General features: G+C 42.3%; 1 protein-coding gene across 14 annotated transcripts in view; it reads left to right on the top strand.

The window, feature by feature from the left end:
* The window catches only part of DOCK7 (dedicator of cytokinesis 7), a 107,857-nt gene that overhangs the window by 58,391 nt on the left and 35,435 nt on the right, over window positions 1-14,031 (top strand). For 5 of the 14 annotated variants that reach the window (XR_012588747.1, XM_074597851.1, XM_074597850.1 and 2 more), the window contains exons 15-24: window positions 2,638-2,755; window positions 3,342-3,412; window positions 4,293-4,431; window positions 4,630-4,731; window positions 5,007-5,093; window positions 5,849-6,080; window positions 7,379-7,543; window positions 8,472-8,641; window positions 12,516-12,608; window positions 13,821-13,910. Coding sequence is in view for 13 of the 14 variants with exons in the window: in XM_074597851.1 (XP_074453952.1) it covers window positions 2,638-2,755; window positions 3,342-3,412; window positions 4,293-4,431; window positions 4,630-4,731; window positions 5,007-5,093; window positions 5,849-6,080; window positions 7,379-7,543; window positions 8,472-8,641; window positions 12,516-12,608; window positions 13,821-13,910 (1,267 nt within the window). In the remaining variant the exon portion in view is untranslated. Of the gene's footprint in view, window positions 1-2,637; window positions 2,756-3,341; window positions 3,413-4,292; window positions 4,432-4,629; window positions 4,732-5,006; window positions 5,094-5,848; window positions 6,081-7,378; window positions 7,544-8,471; window positions 8,642-12,515; window positions 12,621-13,820; window positions 13,911-14,031 lie in introns of all 14 variants that reach the window. The other 9 variants (XM_074597857.1, XM_074597856.1, XM_074597855.1 and 6 more) reach the window with 4 other exon arrangements.

The raw sequence follows: 14,031 nt of genomic DNA, 5'->3' as shown, positions 1-14,031 counted from the left end.
AGCCTCTGCTTGTAGGTCTCTAGCTCCCTCTTCCTAGAGTGGCATTGAACTGGTGAAATGTCTCCTTTGCTCCCAGGAGGCCAAGCCCTTGCAGAAGAGGTGGCAGGAGAACTGCAAGCTTGGTTTAGGCTCATCTCTGCTCTTCAGCATAAATCAGTGCTAAGCAAAGACCGCTTGTAATATAGGGATCCTGTAGCCTGCCTTCACAAATATATTAAATCCTTCTCTTAAGCACTAATAATACTTAATAAAAGTTTTATGAGCAATGTACATTTTAGAGTAAATTTTCATATCCATTTTCATTTTAAAAAGAACATCAAGGAGCAAATGTATTCATGCCAGCACAAAGTAATTTAGTGGAGTCACAAAAATGGCACAGGGCCCCCTCTGAAATAGTAAGAGAGCGTTGATTAGGCAAAGCGACCAATGGGGATGGGATTCAAAAACTTAATTCACCATGAAGGACTCGAAAGGGAAGAAATTCCCACATGCCAGCTAAGCATATTCCTCTGCCTGGAGGGGTGAAAAAGAACCTGGCTTCATAACGCTGTCCCGTATAACTGTCTGGAGCTACCCAGCTGGACCACTCTATATGGGCGCTGACCTGGAGGAGGTACCTTTTTCTGCAGAGACTCTTAGAGAATTCCTTAGGATTTCCTTGGATTCCACCAAGTGCTTGGGTGGCATTCAGTTGCCGAAACATTGACATCTAGCGCGCTTTCAGACACCTAGGGCAGCCCAGCTTTCCAGCCGCTCGCCCAGGAGAGGGACCCACTGCCAGCCCAGTGCAGGTGTTCAGGCTGCCCATGGCATCTAAAGAAGCAGCAGGTGCCTTCACCGAGCAACCAAATCACTGCCCTCCTGACAATCAAAAAACCATCTTTTTATTTTCAATCTACTGTTTCCAGCCCTCTGTAGTGGCTGCTTTATTGCACTTAAAATGTTGTCCTGCTGTGCTCCTGACTGCAGTTTTCCGTGCCCATCTGTTGTCTCTTGTCTCTCTGGGACAAGGAACAGTTGGAAACTACTTAAAAATAGCGTTCAGATTCACTGAATAGTTCCCGGAGGAGGACAGAGGGGAAGGGAACCTCTTTTACCTCCTGCCTTACAAGCAGGTTACAGAATTGCTTGCTTCAGTGCTTGGGGAAAATGCGACGTGCCAGTCTTATCCCGAGTAGCAACGTGAACTCTCCTCTAACCATTGGGCATCCCTCTCGGTCCCTCCCTCTTGTTGGAGCCGTAGGAACCAGGGTGTCCGAGAGGAAATGGTGCTGGTCTGGTGGGCAGATGGATAGGGGATTTCCATGCTGACTTTTTAAAGACATACAATAATTCATACACTTTTACTTGTTTGGGGGTGAAAGAAGGTATATTTCCTTGGAATAATTGAGTATGTTGAGTGGAATGGTTCAGGGCTGTTGTCTTTTCTGGTCTTTACAGGTACATGTGAGGGACTTTCTGTGGTATAAGTTACTTGCTCATGGGGCAGGCGGGGGCTTGCAGTGGACGGTTTTGCTAATCTTGTGTGAATCCACCTTGCATTTTGTTGGCAGGGAGTCAGTGGGGCCGAGAGGACCAAAAATATTGCAGAATTTTGCATCTAATCACTCTTGTGTTTGAAGTAATCATAGACTTGGGGAAATGGATCCGGAAGGGACCTCCAAAATGTGCCCCGTCCCCTGCAGCGGAGGTTGAGGTTGTTTGTAAACTGATCTTGACAGCTGCTTGCCTCATGCGTCCTCAAAACCTGATGGAAAATGGAGGCAATTTGTTCTACTTGCAGTCAGAACATCTTCCCTCACATCTAACTCAAATCTCTTGTGCTGCAGTTTCAACCCGTTACGTGATGATCACTGTATTACTTCGGTCTTTGCAGCTGTTCTTTAGATACCTAGGAGTGTTGTCATTCCCTGTGGCCCCAGCCATTCCCTCAAAACTAAGCTCTCTTGGTTCCGTCTGGCCATCCCCGTTGTTTTCCGGAGCTCCTGACTGTTCTTGCTTCTCAGATCTGAGTTTTAGTTGATCCCTGTCCTTCCCAAAGTGTGGGATTCAGGCGTGGAATTGGAGACACCATTCCATGTGAGTTATTGCAAGGATGGCATATCTGCTGAAGGTATGGATACCCGTTTAGCTTAATCCATTTTCAGAGGAGAGGTGTAACCTGAAGTCATCATGATGTTAAGAGATTTAAAAAAAGAAGAAAAAAAAAAAAAGACAGGTCACAAGAAGGAAGGTATTTAACAGAAGCCACCACTCTGTGTTGAACAAATAAACACTTCTCAGTGCTGCTCTATTCATGTGTTTTCTTTCCAGTTTGACTTCTTGGATTGTAGAATCACTGTTAAATTTCTAGATGTATTTTTCAGGTACCTTTATAAACAGGAACCATTTCAAAAGATGATGGCAATTAAAAAAAATTATGATTTTTGATATCTGAAATAAGGGGTCATTCTCAAACTGCTTGTGTGGGTGCGCACTTATGTTGAAGAGAAGACCATCTGGCTAATGGAAAATGTCAAACCCTTCACGTTGACTCTCTGCGTGTTTCCATAGAGGTTTAAATAAGAGCGTTAATAAAGGTGTGAACCCTCTCATTCTCACACGGAGATGCTCACTTGATGCCTTTGTCTCTTGCAGGAATCTCCTTTATGTCTATCCTCAGAGCCTGAATTTCGCCAACCGCCAGGGATCTGCCAGGAACATCACTGTCAAAGTCCAGTTCATGTATGGAGAGGACCCAAGCAATGCTATGCCGGTGAGGGAAGTACTTTGTGCTCCGGGTGAATGCTGCATACCGATAAGGCAGGGTACATGTTGCAGTCATAAAACCCCTTTGTTAAAGAAAACCCTGCTGAAATACATTCCAAAATAACATGTTTGGGGGAATGTAAAATTACAATATTTCAGAACAAAGAGCACATTTGTATTGTTGCAAAGTTTGCAAAGTAACACTGTAGTAGTAGTATTTTAACCTGAGATGTTTGCAGTGGACATCCTTCTCTTTGGAATAGCATCTTTGTTTCCATGCCCAAAAAATCAAAGGTGATAATTATACTTGTGTTCAGGGCCAGGACTGATCAGCACATGGTGAAGATCTGCGTAGGGGTGGTTACGTTCATCGATTCTTCAGCCATATCTGTGTGCATGCTTAACTGGGATTATTGAAATAGCGAACTTTCCAGTAACTAAGTAAAATGTTGAATGTAAGTGAAGGGGCATGTAACAAGCAGATGTACCAGGCTGGTGAGTGGAGCTGTGAATGTCTCTGGGGGATTATGGAACAAATTCTTGGCACAGTTTTACAGGGGGATTTCTGTGTTGTTTTTTTTCTTTTTTTGCAGGTCATCTTTGGCAAATCTAGCTGTCCCGAGTTTTCCAAAGAAGCGTACACAGCTGTAGTATATCACAACAGGTAAAACACATGGCAGCTTGTGAAAGGACATGGCCCCTTGTGAAAGGACATGGCCCCACATGGATAGTATGATTCCACCCAAAGGAAGTTTTACCGGTGTGAAAGTAGAGTAACTCACCAGCGACTCTGTCTCAGTGTTAATTATTTAGCAGTGACGATCTGCACAGCACTCAAAACAACTGCAGTGTCAATTGATACTGTCGTTAGAGTTTTGTGATGACTAGGAGCCAGAGTCTTTGTTTGCTCTGGTAGAAATCAGCGTTGTGTCAGGGGCTGTGATCCTGAGCACGTAGCCCAGCTCAGCAGATGCTGTAAGTACAAGCCTCAAGTTAGTAGTCACGAAGATTTACGTTATAAACTCGTATTAGCACGTGCTTCATTATTTTGCTGGAGCCTTTTAGTCTTTAGTTAACAAATTGGAAATGCTTGGTCTTGAAAATAATTTCATTGCAGCTGGGGTAAGGAGTGCGGAATCTGGCGCTTACGTGTTAATAGTGTTGGTAGCTGTACTGGGGAGAGATGTACCGGGGAGAGAATCCTGGGGAGAGATGTACCGGGGGGAGAATCCTGTCCTGCTGGTTGGGGTTGTGGCAGTCTCCACCTTGAGACAAGAGGAGTTCATTGCTCACGGGGAGCAGCACAGTCCAGAGTGCCTGTGTGAGGTGGGGGCTGCCGCTCTCATTTTCTGTGGGCTGTAAATGCATACTCAAAAGTTTTTCCCGTCCTTGTTGGTCAGAAAGTGAAGCTTTAATCCCTTGGGATAGTCCATATACTTCCTTCCCTCCAGATACTTTAACTCAAAGGATTCAGTCTCGAGCATAAGCTAGTTAACCACGCTGGTTGTATTGATGACTCAGCTGAGGGTCTGGTCTCTGCGCAGATCGCCTGATTTTCATGAGGAAATCAAGATTAAGCTTCCAGCCACTTTAACTGATCACCACCACCTGCTTTTTACTTTCTACCACGTCAGTTGCCAACAAAAACAAAACACTCCCCTGGAGACTCCAGTTGGATACACCGTGAGTGTCTTTCAGTCTTTCTGTTTTTCAGCGCCGGGTGTATCCATAACGCATTTGTTTGTGATTCGTTTGGCGTCACTGTCAACTCATACGCCGTTGCAGAATTTGAAAATTTGACAGTCAAGCCTGCAAAATTCAAGAAAACCTTAAGAAGTGTGTCTTTTTGTTTTTTCTTGTATTAATTCCTTCTCCTTAAAGTGGATACCGATGCTTCAAAATGGACGGTTAAAGACTGGCCAGTTCTGCCTACCTGTTTCATTGGAAAAACCACCACAGGCTTATTCAGTGCTTTCTCCAGAGGTGAGTGTCCTTTGTGCTGAAAACCAGCAGAATACTGCGCTTAAGAAGTGAGAGAATGCATGCGTACATAGCAGTGTGTGGGGGGGGCATGTGTATTTTTAACTCTTAGGTTGTTTATTTCTTAAATACTGTTAAGTTTAGACAGGGATGTGTGTTTGTGTGTGGGCACGCGCGTGTGATCTGACAGTAAAATGGAAAGAAATGGCAATTGTAGTTAGAAGTGCCTTAGCTCTGCTTTCTGTCGCGTCCCCACTCATCTTTCTGTTAACCTGCAGGTTCCACTCCCTGGAATGAAGTGGGTGGATAACCACAAAGGGGTTTTCAACGTAGAAGTTGTTGCTGTATCATCCCTCCATACTCAGGTAAATGATAGGAGCAGTCATTGTAATAAAAAGAGTCTTTTGACAGTTGAAATGCTGTCAAAGTTGATGCTTGAAGAGAATAATAATTACGTGTAGTGAAATTACGATCTCATTTTCAGTTCTGAGCCAGCAGGCCTGTTATTCCTCGTTCTGCTGTGAGTATATTTGAGAAGTTCTGCTTAAAAATATAAGTAGTTTGGCCTTTATTCACAGGGGTGAATGGCCAACAGTGTTTTCAGACCTCAGATTGTTGTGTTTAATACAATAGGTCTAACGTACAGCCCAGGCACATGATGTTTTCTTGTTTTCCATTTTCCCCTCTGCCTCTTTTGTTTCTCCATGATTTTTTCATCTGCCTTTCTTTGATCTGAAAAGAAAGATGACGTTCATTTTGACTAATCATTTCAACTTTTGTTTTATTAATTCCCAGTATGTCATTTTGATGGTTTTTGTGTATTTTATTTGTGCTGTAAATAGTAACATGATTTTAGTGCATTTTTGTCTGTTTTTCTAAGAATACACAGTCTGTGGGTCCTCTAGTTTTGCCCTGACGATTTCTGAACATTGGGCCATTTCACTTGAATTAGACATATGTGCAGAGCTCTCAAAGATGTTGAGCTTCTGCTAATTTTGTGAGATTAAATGGTCAGATAGAAGAATGAGGGAGAGAATCCATCTATGAGGTAAAATTCATAGAAAATGGAGTTACTTTTTGGAGCTTCTCGATGATTATTGGTTTTTTTGCTTGTGTATAGGACCCTTATCTTGACAAGTTCTTTGCACTTGTCCATGCTCTGGATGAGCACATGTTCCCTGTGCGAATAGGAGACATGAGAATTATGGAAAACAACTTGGAAAACGAACTGAAGAGCAGCATTTCAGCTTTAAATTCCTCTCAACTGGAGCCGGTAGTGCGATTTCTTCATCTCCTGCTTGACAAACTGATTCTTCTGGTAGTAAGACCTCCTGTCATTGCAGGCCAAATAGGTATTCTATTTAAGTTTTATAGAGAATTACATAGCTGAAAGTTTGACACTTCCAATTTTATCATATTTATGTAGAAATAAAAAAGTCCATTTTTATGCTTTATTTTAGTGCTACTAATATACCATGTATCTTCAAAATAAAACACGCTGGCATCCAGACCAGTGATGGTGCACACAGGAGCAATATTTAATACAGAGGTTTTCAAGAATGACTAGTAATTTGGTGCCCAAGTTGAGACACCAGAAAGGGTGTCTCAAAGTTGGATGCTCAGCGTTTTCTTAGCACTGGAGCCCAGAGACACCTTTGTCTCCATACTGACATTCAGAAACTAAGAATTTCAACCTTACTAGTCACCTTGGAAAATCTTGAAGTAGGTAAGATAAGAAGATACAGATGCTGGATATTCCTGTCGCTGTTGTGGATCTGATGTTGTCAGCATGAATAATCCCTCCTGTTTTATCTCCCTGTTATGGACAGTACAAAAAATCTCAAGTGGAAGTCAGAATTAGATCCTCAGTGTTTAAAATAGCAGTTGGGATTTTTCATAGGAAACTTGAGTTGGATATGATGGAATACAAGTATCTAAGACTGCTTTAAAAATAGCAATTGTTTATTTGAGAAAGGTTACCTTTTGGGGGAAGAATTTTGCTTGAATTTTTATTTTATATTTTAAGGGTCTTCCACTCTTTAAGTGTTCTGTATTGGTTTAGTTTGTCTGTATGGAGCATTGAGCACATTACCATATAGCTTTTAAAAAAGTAAGACTTACAGTCTCCAGCTGCAGCCTGCTTCATTCCTAATTTGTTTAGAATACCTACCTAGGTCCATGTGTAGAATTCTGTGCTCACTTTTAGAACAGATTTTTTTTTTTCCAAAGGAGAATGGAATTGTTCTTTTTGATACAGCTTATATTTTGGCTATGGCTTAAATGAAGGAAATAATTAACTAAGAAAAGTATGATAAATATCCAAAGGGTATTATCCATGAATTAAACAAGGACTCGATCTTGTCACCATTGCAGCCGATGACCAAAGTTGGTCTGATTCCAGAAGTCAGACCTAAATTCATTAAATTTGTTATTAATAAAAGTGGAAGCTTATCACTGCAACACCTGTCTTCCTGTCAAGCTGTTGATTAGACCTAGTTTGAATACCAGGTTCAGTTTTTCATCAGAAATGCTTGTTATTCTCTAACAACCTTCACCATTTATCCTTTAGAAGGTGGATGAAATGCATATTTAGGATTTGCTCGTGGGTACTGCTGCAGTCTAAAACTAACCCCTCGCTTATTACTTTCAGTTAACCTGGGCCAAGCGTCTTTTGAAGCAATGGCATCAATCATCAACAGGCTTCACAAGAACTTGGATGGAAACCAGGACCAGCATGGCAGAAACAGCCTTCTTGCTTCCTATATTTATTATGTTTTTCGCCTACCAAATACCTATCCCAACTCACCATCACCAGGTAGCTCTTTTTTCATTTTATTTCAAGTCACGGTTTGTTAAAAGCGAGCAGAAATTGCTTGCTGGCAGGTGCTCTTGAGCTCCAACTGCATGGCTGGTTCCCTGCCAAGCCTTGTTATTAACTTTCTTTATGATCCAGTGTAGCCATTTACAAGATGAGTTTAATTACAGTTAGCCATGTCAGAAATTTAACTATTTGATGATCTTAAATAACAGTGTCACTGCTGAAAAACTAAATTATGGCAAAATACTGTTTTTTTAAGTTTTGCTTTCTGTAGCAAGTTAGACAGATGTGGTACACTCTTGCCCTGTCATATTTCCCAGTCTCCTTCACTAGTACTTTTGTACTTTTATCCAGTTCCATCAAAAGTTGAAACACTGGCAAAGGAATGTGAAATACTTGAAAACACATGTCTGGGTACAGGAGGGAAACAAATTCATTCCACCCCTGCTGAGAACAAGGCATATATCTGCATGGGGGAAGAGATGTTGTGAATGACAGCCACAGAAAACTAGGCTTTGGAAGGACTGTTGTGCACAGCACTTGCTTCTCGCATGGAGTGGCAAACCGCTGAGAGGCGTTGGAAAGGTTGTGTGCTTAAAACTGTGCCCAGTCCTTCAGTGGTTTTTGAGTCTGAGGTCTGGAAAATATCCCTTTAGCTAAAGACGTACCTCACGCTGGCTGCCTAAATCCACAGGGAGCTTCCTGCTTCCCGCAGATCAGTGGATAGAAGTGCTTTTTAATCCTATCCCTTTCTCCCTGCTGCTTGCCTTGGAGAACCAGGAGGGGAAGGCATAGGGAAGATTTCCTCACGGGCCAGACCCGCTGCTTATCCGAAGGGTTCGGTGCATCAGCCTGGTGTAAAGCAGCATGCGATCAAGGCTCTGACTGATGGTCTAACAGGGTGTTCTTTCATACGCCACCGTAGGTCCCGGTGGCTTAGGGGGATCAGTGCATTATGCCACCATGGCTCGATCTGCTGTCCGACCGGCCAGCCTTAACCTGAACCGCTCACGGAGCCTCAGCAACAGCAACCCAGATATATCTGGGACCCCCACCTCGCCAGATGATGAAGTTCGCTCGATCATTGGCAGTAAGGTACGCATGCGCTGCTGAGGGTCTTACAGGAACGTCAGCGTCTTTTATTTAATCTTTAAAGAAATAACGGGGAAGTTTCTGTTTTTTTTTTTTTTTTCCTATGAAAAGATGTCCTTACTAATGGCCCCTTCTCAGACTTTTTCTGGCAGTTGCTGATAACACTACTGAAACTCCGTTCCTCAAAAAGAGTAACTGATCTCTCTGACTTGTTGGAGACCATCCTGGCAGTTTTGCTTCCACAAGTGTGGTGGCCAGGGTCAAGAGTCCTTCTGGACTTGTCTCCCCAAGATGAGTAGGTCAAGAATGGTTTTACAACCTCACTTTTCACATGGCCAGCAGCCGTATCCTCTGACCAGCTCTGTTATGTCTCCCCAAGCCCTGCATCCCCTAGCTTGCCACCCCGTGATCCCACTCTTGCCTCCCAAACCAAAACTCTCTCTTCTCCTCTGCATTCAGCACTAACGGCTGCTCAGATGCTTTCTCTACTACTTTTGTCCAGAGCAGGTATCTTGCGCACAGCAGGAATGTTCCTAGTCCCTGCATGGGCCAGAGAGGATTTCGGATGGTTAGTGAGTGAGCTGTGGCCTGGCCAGCTGAGCTGCAGTGTGAGTTTATGGTGTGCTAACTCCGCACCCACACTGGCTGCCCACACCTAAAAGTGGCTTTCCAGTGTGGGTACATTAGTGCAGAGCATCTGGCAGGGTCTTACTTTGGCTCTGAAGGGCTCAGGATATGCATCTCCTGCAGAAGGGCCTCTCCCTCTCTGCTGACTTCCAAGTCCTTAGGACTGCTACGGTCCCAATTTCAGCACTTCAGGTTTGTGCCTAAAATTGGTGGGATGAGCCAGGGCAAATCTGCTGTGTTGGTAATTCCCTTCCCTGAGAGGGGTGCCTTAGCCTGTTTGGGGGTCTCTTTTTTTAATCTTCAAACTGTGGTAACTTAGGCCAAGATGAGATGCATTCCCGCCTGTGACCCTTCACTCTTCCAGCACAGATGTATTCCTGAGCCCTTTCAGAGAGCTGTTGTGTTCGATCCTTTGGAAGATTTGTTAATAAAGCCATCAGCCGGACCAGGCAGGCTTGGCACTGGTTGGTCCCGGCTTTTATAAAAGCAACAAAAACATAGTTTCCGAAAGAGGTTACCAATTTTAACTGAATAACAACATAATTTGCTGACCGAATAAGAGACTGAGGAAGTGTGGGTAGGGAAATCATTATTTCTTACATCAAAGTTTGGACTTAGAAGTCTTAAAATATTTTAAAGACCACTTCAATATCTTGCTAATTAAACAACCCTGACCTTTTGTGAAATGCCATAGGCGCTAATGTGCATATGGAATTTACACAGGCTATCAGAAATTTAACACGTGCTGGCTTAGTGAATAATGTCACAATACAAAATTAAGAGAGATTTTCTTCTATAGATGTACTCAGGCTTTAATGAAAAACCTATTCTGGGAATAACTGTTAAGGGGAAAGTTTCCTTTAGGGTAGTCTGAGCACTGAGCATCGGAAATTAAGCTCAGTCTGACTATACAGAATTTTGGTAGAATATAACTATTTCTGCTTGTTAATATCAGTGGACAAAAATAAGACACTTCTTGAGGCGCTGAAATGAGTAAAGGGGTGCAAAAATTCCCATTCTGTTTCTCAAAGTAATGACTTAAGCACCCGAATAGGGAATGTGCGCTTCAAAATAGGATATGTCATGGGAGGCTTTCTGCTTTTGAAAAAAAACAGTGTTTTATTATTTGATGGAAGTCTTCGGAGTCCAGTCCTGTATTGTTTTTTTTATTTTAGGCTATTTGTAGGTTTGGTAAAGATGCTTTAGTTCTCCTTTATATCAGCTTCTTATTTAATTCTGAAAATTCAAATAGTCATCCCCTTCACAGGATTTGGAAGATTTCTCTTTATTTTCATAATAGAGGAGGTTTTAGGCATGTCACTTATTTTGTCTTTATTTGTGAATTGTGGCCACATAAGTTTTATTCTGTACTAAAGCAAATTTATTAAGTGTCTAAAAAGACCTATGGTGAGATTTTACGCTTCAAGTGTTCCCGAGATGTTGGAGATGTGCTGGGAAAAACCAGAAAAGGTTGTGGAGTTTCATCGCCCTGACAGTGGATTTTCACAAACGTGTTGTGTTCCTGCGCAGATCCAGCTGCAGGTTGCACCCCAGAGACAGAACAGAATTTAGTGGCAGTTTTGTGAACTTTTGAGTGGCTCTGGCAAGCAAGAAGAAGCTGTTATACTCTTCTGTTTTCCAAAGAAAAGGGAAGAATCTTTCCCTTTTGGGATTTTTACAAAATTTTCTCTGCTTCTGCAAATGCAGTATATGTTTAACTTTATCCTCAGAACTAATGTGATATGATTAGAAAGCTCGTGAGCAGCAATGTGAGCGTGATAAAGGCATTTTCAAAATTAGACCTGCTTTTACAAAACATGAGCTTAGTTCAGCATTCTGCAGAGGCCTTTCGACTTTAATTCACTGCGAGCAAAATAAAGCATGTTTATGGGTCTGAGCAGGGCAGAGAGCTTTGATTTATTTCTTCCAAAAAGTAATTGAGATTAAAGCACTCTCCTTATGTGTGTTCAGGTTTTTTTTTATTGGACGTCTTAGGTAAAATTACAGCATTGCTGCACTCTGCATACAGCTCGGTGGATTAATGGTTCGAATGCCAGGTTACAGCTCTCAGGCGAGGTTCAACCTTGGGGTGGATTTTTCTTTGCTGAGAGAAACAGATTGTTAGGCTTGGTGGACTTTGCAGCTGATGATAATGGCTGTGATGAAAGGGGCTGCACCTTTGCTTCATGTATTGGGAAAAAGCCCCAGGTTGGCCCAAAACCTAGGGTGAAAGCTCTCGCTCAGGTTTGGGTTGGAACTGATGTGTGGAATTTATAAGGAGCTGCTGTTTGGCTGTGGCATTATAAAACTGCCTCCGATAGAGCTGGTTCCTGGGACCCAGGGAAGTCGACTGCATCCCACTGAATTTTCCTGACTTGGGAGCAGTCTGGGTGACAAACACAAGTTTAAATCTTTTCCTTTTCTTCTTTCTGAGTGTCTTGAGAGGAGAAGGGAGCAGAGAGAGAGGGGAAGGATCCACAGTAATTTTGCCCATATGATCCATTGCAGGAGTAGAATTTGGAGTACAAACTAGGTTGAGCTTTTAAAAAGCAGGATGTTTTTTCAAATATTTTCCTTGGCAAAGCAGGTTGGTTCCAGAAAAGGTATGTGCTCTTTCCTCTCTTTGCCACACTGCCCAGAGAAAATCCCCACATGTCCGTGTGAAATCCTGTTCACAGGGTTACTCCGCCAGCAGTGCTGGATTTTTATTCCATGAGCAGGAAACCCTGTGAGAGCTGACAGTCAGTCTCTTCAGAATTCTTCAGCGTTTCCATAGACAGTTGTAGAGTTTATAAACTGTGAGCTAATACGTAGTCTACCTTAAAAGTGCTGGAAACCTCAGAGAGCATCCTTTGTGGTTTTCACGCCTGTGCACCAGTTTTCCTCTGTCACACTGTAAATCTGGGCTGGCTCCATCTACTGAAGTGAATGGGTTTAAACTGATCAAAGTGAGATTTTTCAGGAGGAGGGTAGCTTTTGAATGTCAAGAGTTACAATAGGACAAGCTGGACCAGAGCTGTCGACAGTATTAATGTGATGTATGTGTGGGATGAGCTATAAAACATAATCCTCTGGACTAAAATGTCTCGACAGACACCTGAGAATTCAGGCTGCTGTAACAGTGCTAACGGGTGATGTGTTTGCAGCGTACCCGGTTTGATTGCTTTTAAGGACTAAACTTTGACTACTGTGTGGCATGCAACATGTAATATTTCTTTCCTTTCCCAACTGCTTTCTATTACATGCCCAGGGTTTAGACCGCTCCAATTCCTGGGTAAACACTGGTGGTCCAAAAGCAGCCCCATGGGGATCCAACCCCAGCCCAAGTGCAGAGTCAACACAGGTGGTGTCTTCGGTAGAGGTTTTTCTGGCTTTGTTTTCCCTGATGTTTCCCTGTAGAATATCTTTCCTTCGGTGTACACTCCGGTTTTGGTGGTTTGGTTTTTTTTTTTTTTATTTTATTATTCATTTACTCCTTGAAAACTTTGTGAGTTTTTTTTTATAAATTAGCATCTTCTCCCCTACCACCTCACCACACTGCATGAAAAGCCTCCAAATGCGTGAACGTGTCCCTTTCTTTCATTTCGGTGGTTGCTGGTCTGTGAAATGTAAATGCTGTGACTGCTTTTCTTTTCTTTTTTCTCTCTCTCTCTAACACTAGTTTCAGCTTCAAGTGGAGCACATTTCTAAATGGGAACATTAATCACAGCTTCATAGTTTTGTCCATGTTTGCCATTTCTTTTGATGTTGTGAACCATTTTGCCATTTTCATCAAGCATTAAGTATTCATCGTCAAGTAATCCTTCATGACTGTTGAGTGGAATATTGTTAAACCAAAATTGGTACACCTGTAAAATTCTCTCTTAAAACATGTAAATTTGAGTGCTGGAGCCAGTGACTTGCTAGGGCCAATTGTGTCTGTCCTGTGTTGCAAAGTATGAAAACTTAATGGCAGCTTCAGTCAGAAAGACTTAACTTATTTAGCCCCTATTGCCTGCTGCTTTCCACTGCATGGTTGCCTTGAACGTACCTCTCAACTGTACCTCCTTTCGATTTTATCGATCTTCCAGAAACATTTAGTCTGAGTTCGCTTGCACTCATGGCAAATTATTTCCATCGGGAAGAGAACGGGAGCAGTTTTCTCTTTCCCTGTGCCAGTAGCAGCATCGCTGTGGGGTACATCCTCACGCGCTCGGTCTCTGGTAGATTGAGAGGTATGGACTGAAATTACAAGTATGATTTCCCTGATATATGCATGTTGATAAAATACAATGATGAAAAAGTTTCATGCTTTGCAGCATTAAGTGTCGTTGTGCATAAGAACATGCAGTTTTTAAAATAGTCTCTATGTCTTAAAACGATACGAAGTACTGTCATTTTGTTTAAACCAAATCTGTAAATGAATAAGAGTTTAAGAATGCATAAAAAGGTGTAAAGATAGTAAAAGCCTACAGTTGGAACAGTATTTTGTAAACGTACATTGTCCTTGAGCTGCAAAACCCATCCACAGCAAACTTTAATGTCCTGTCATCATTCATTCATCTCCACTCCGTAGGCTACGGATCGAAGTTGTAATCGTATGTCTTCGCACACTGAGACGTCAAGTTTCTTACAAACATTAACAGGACGATTACCAACTAAAAAGGTAGATTTCAGTGAAGACAATTGATATTGTGGGGCAGGGAGGTCAAGTCGTTCTGAAAACATGATGCAATCTATTCTTTTATTTATAGCCTGATTTTTTTCCGAGGTCATTAGGAACTGCT

This window comes from Larus michahellis, chromosome 8, assembly GCF_964199755.1.
Source record: "Larus michahellis chromosome 8, bLarMic1.1, whole genome shotgun sequence".
Taxonomy (NCBI): Eukaryota; Metazoa; Chordata; class Aves; order Charadriiformes; family Laridae; genus Larus; species Larus michahellis.
The sequence above is the reverse complement of the archived record's forward strand: the minus strand, read 5'-3'. Positions and strand labels throughout refer to the sequence as shown.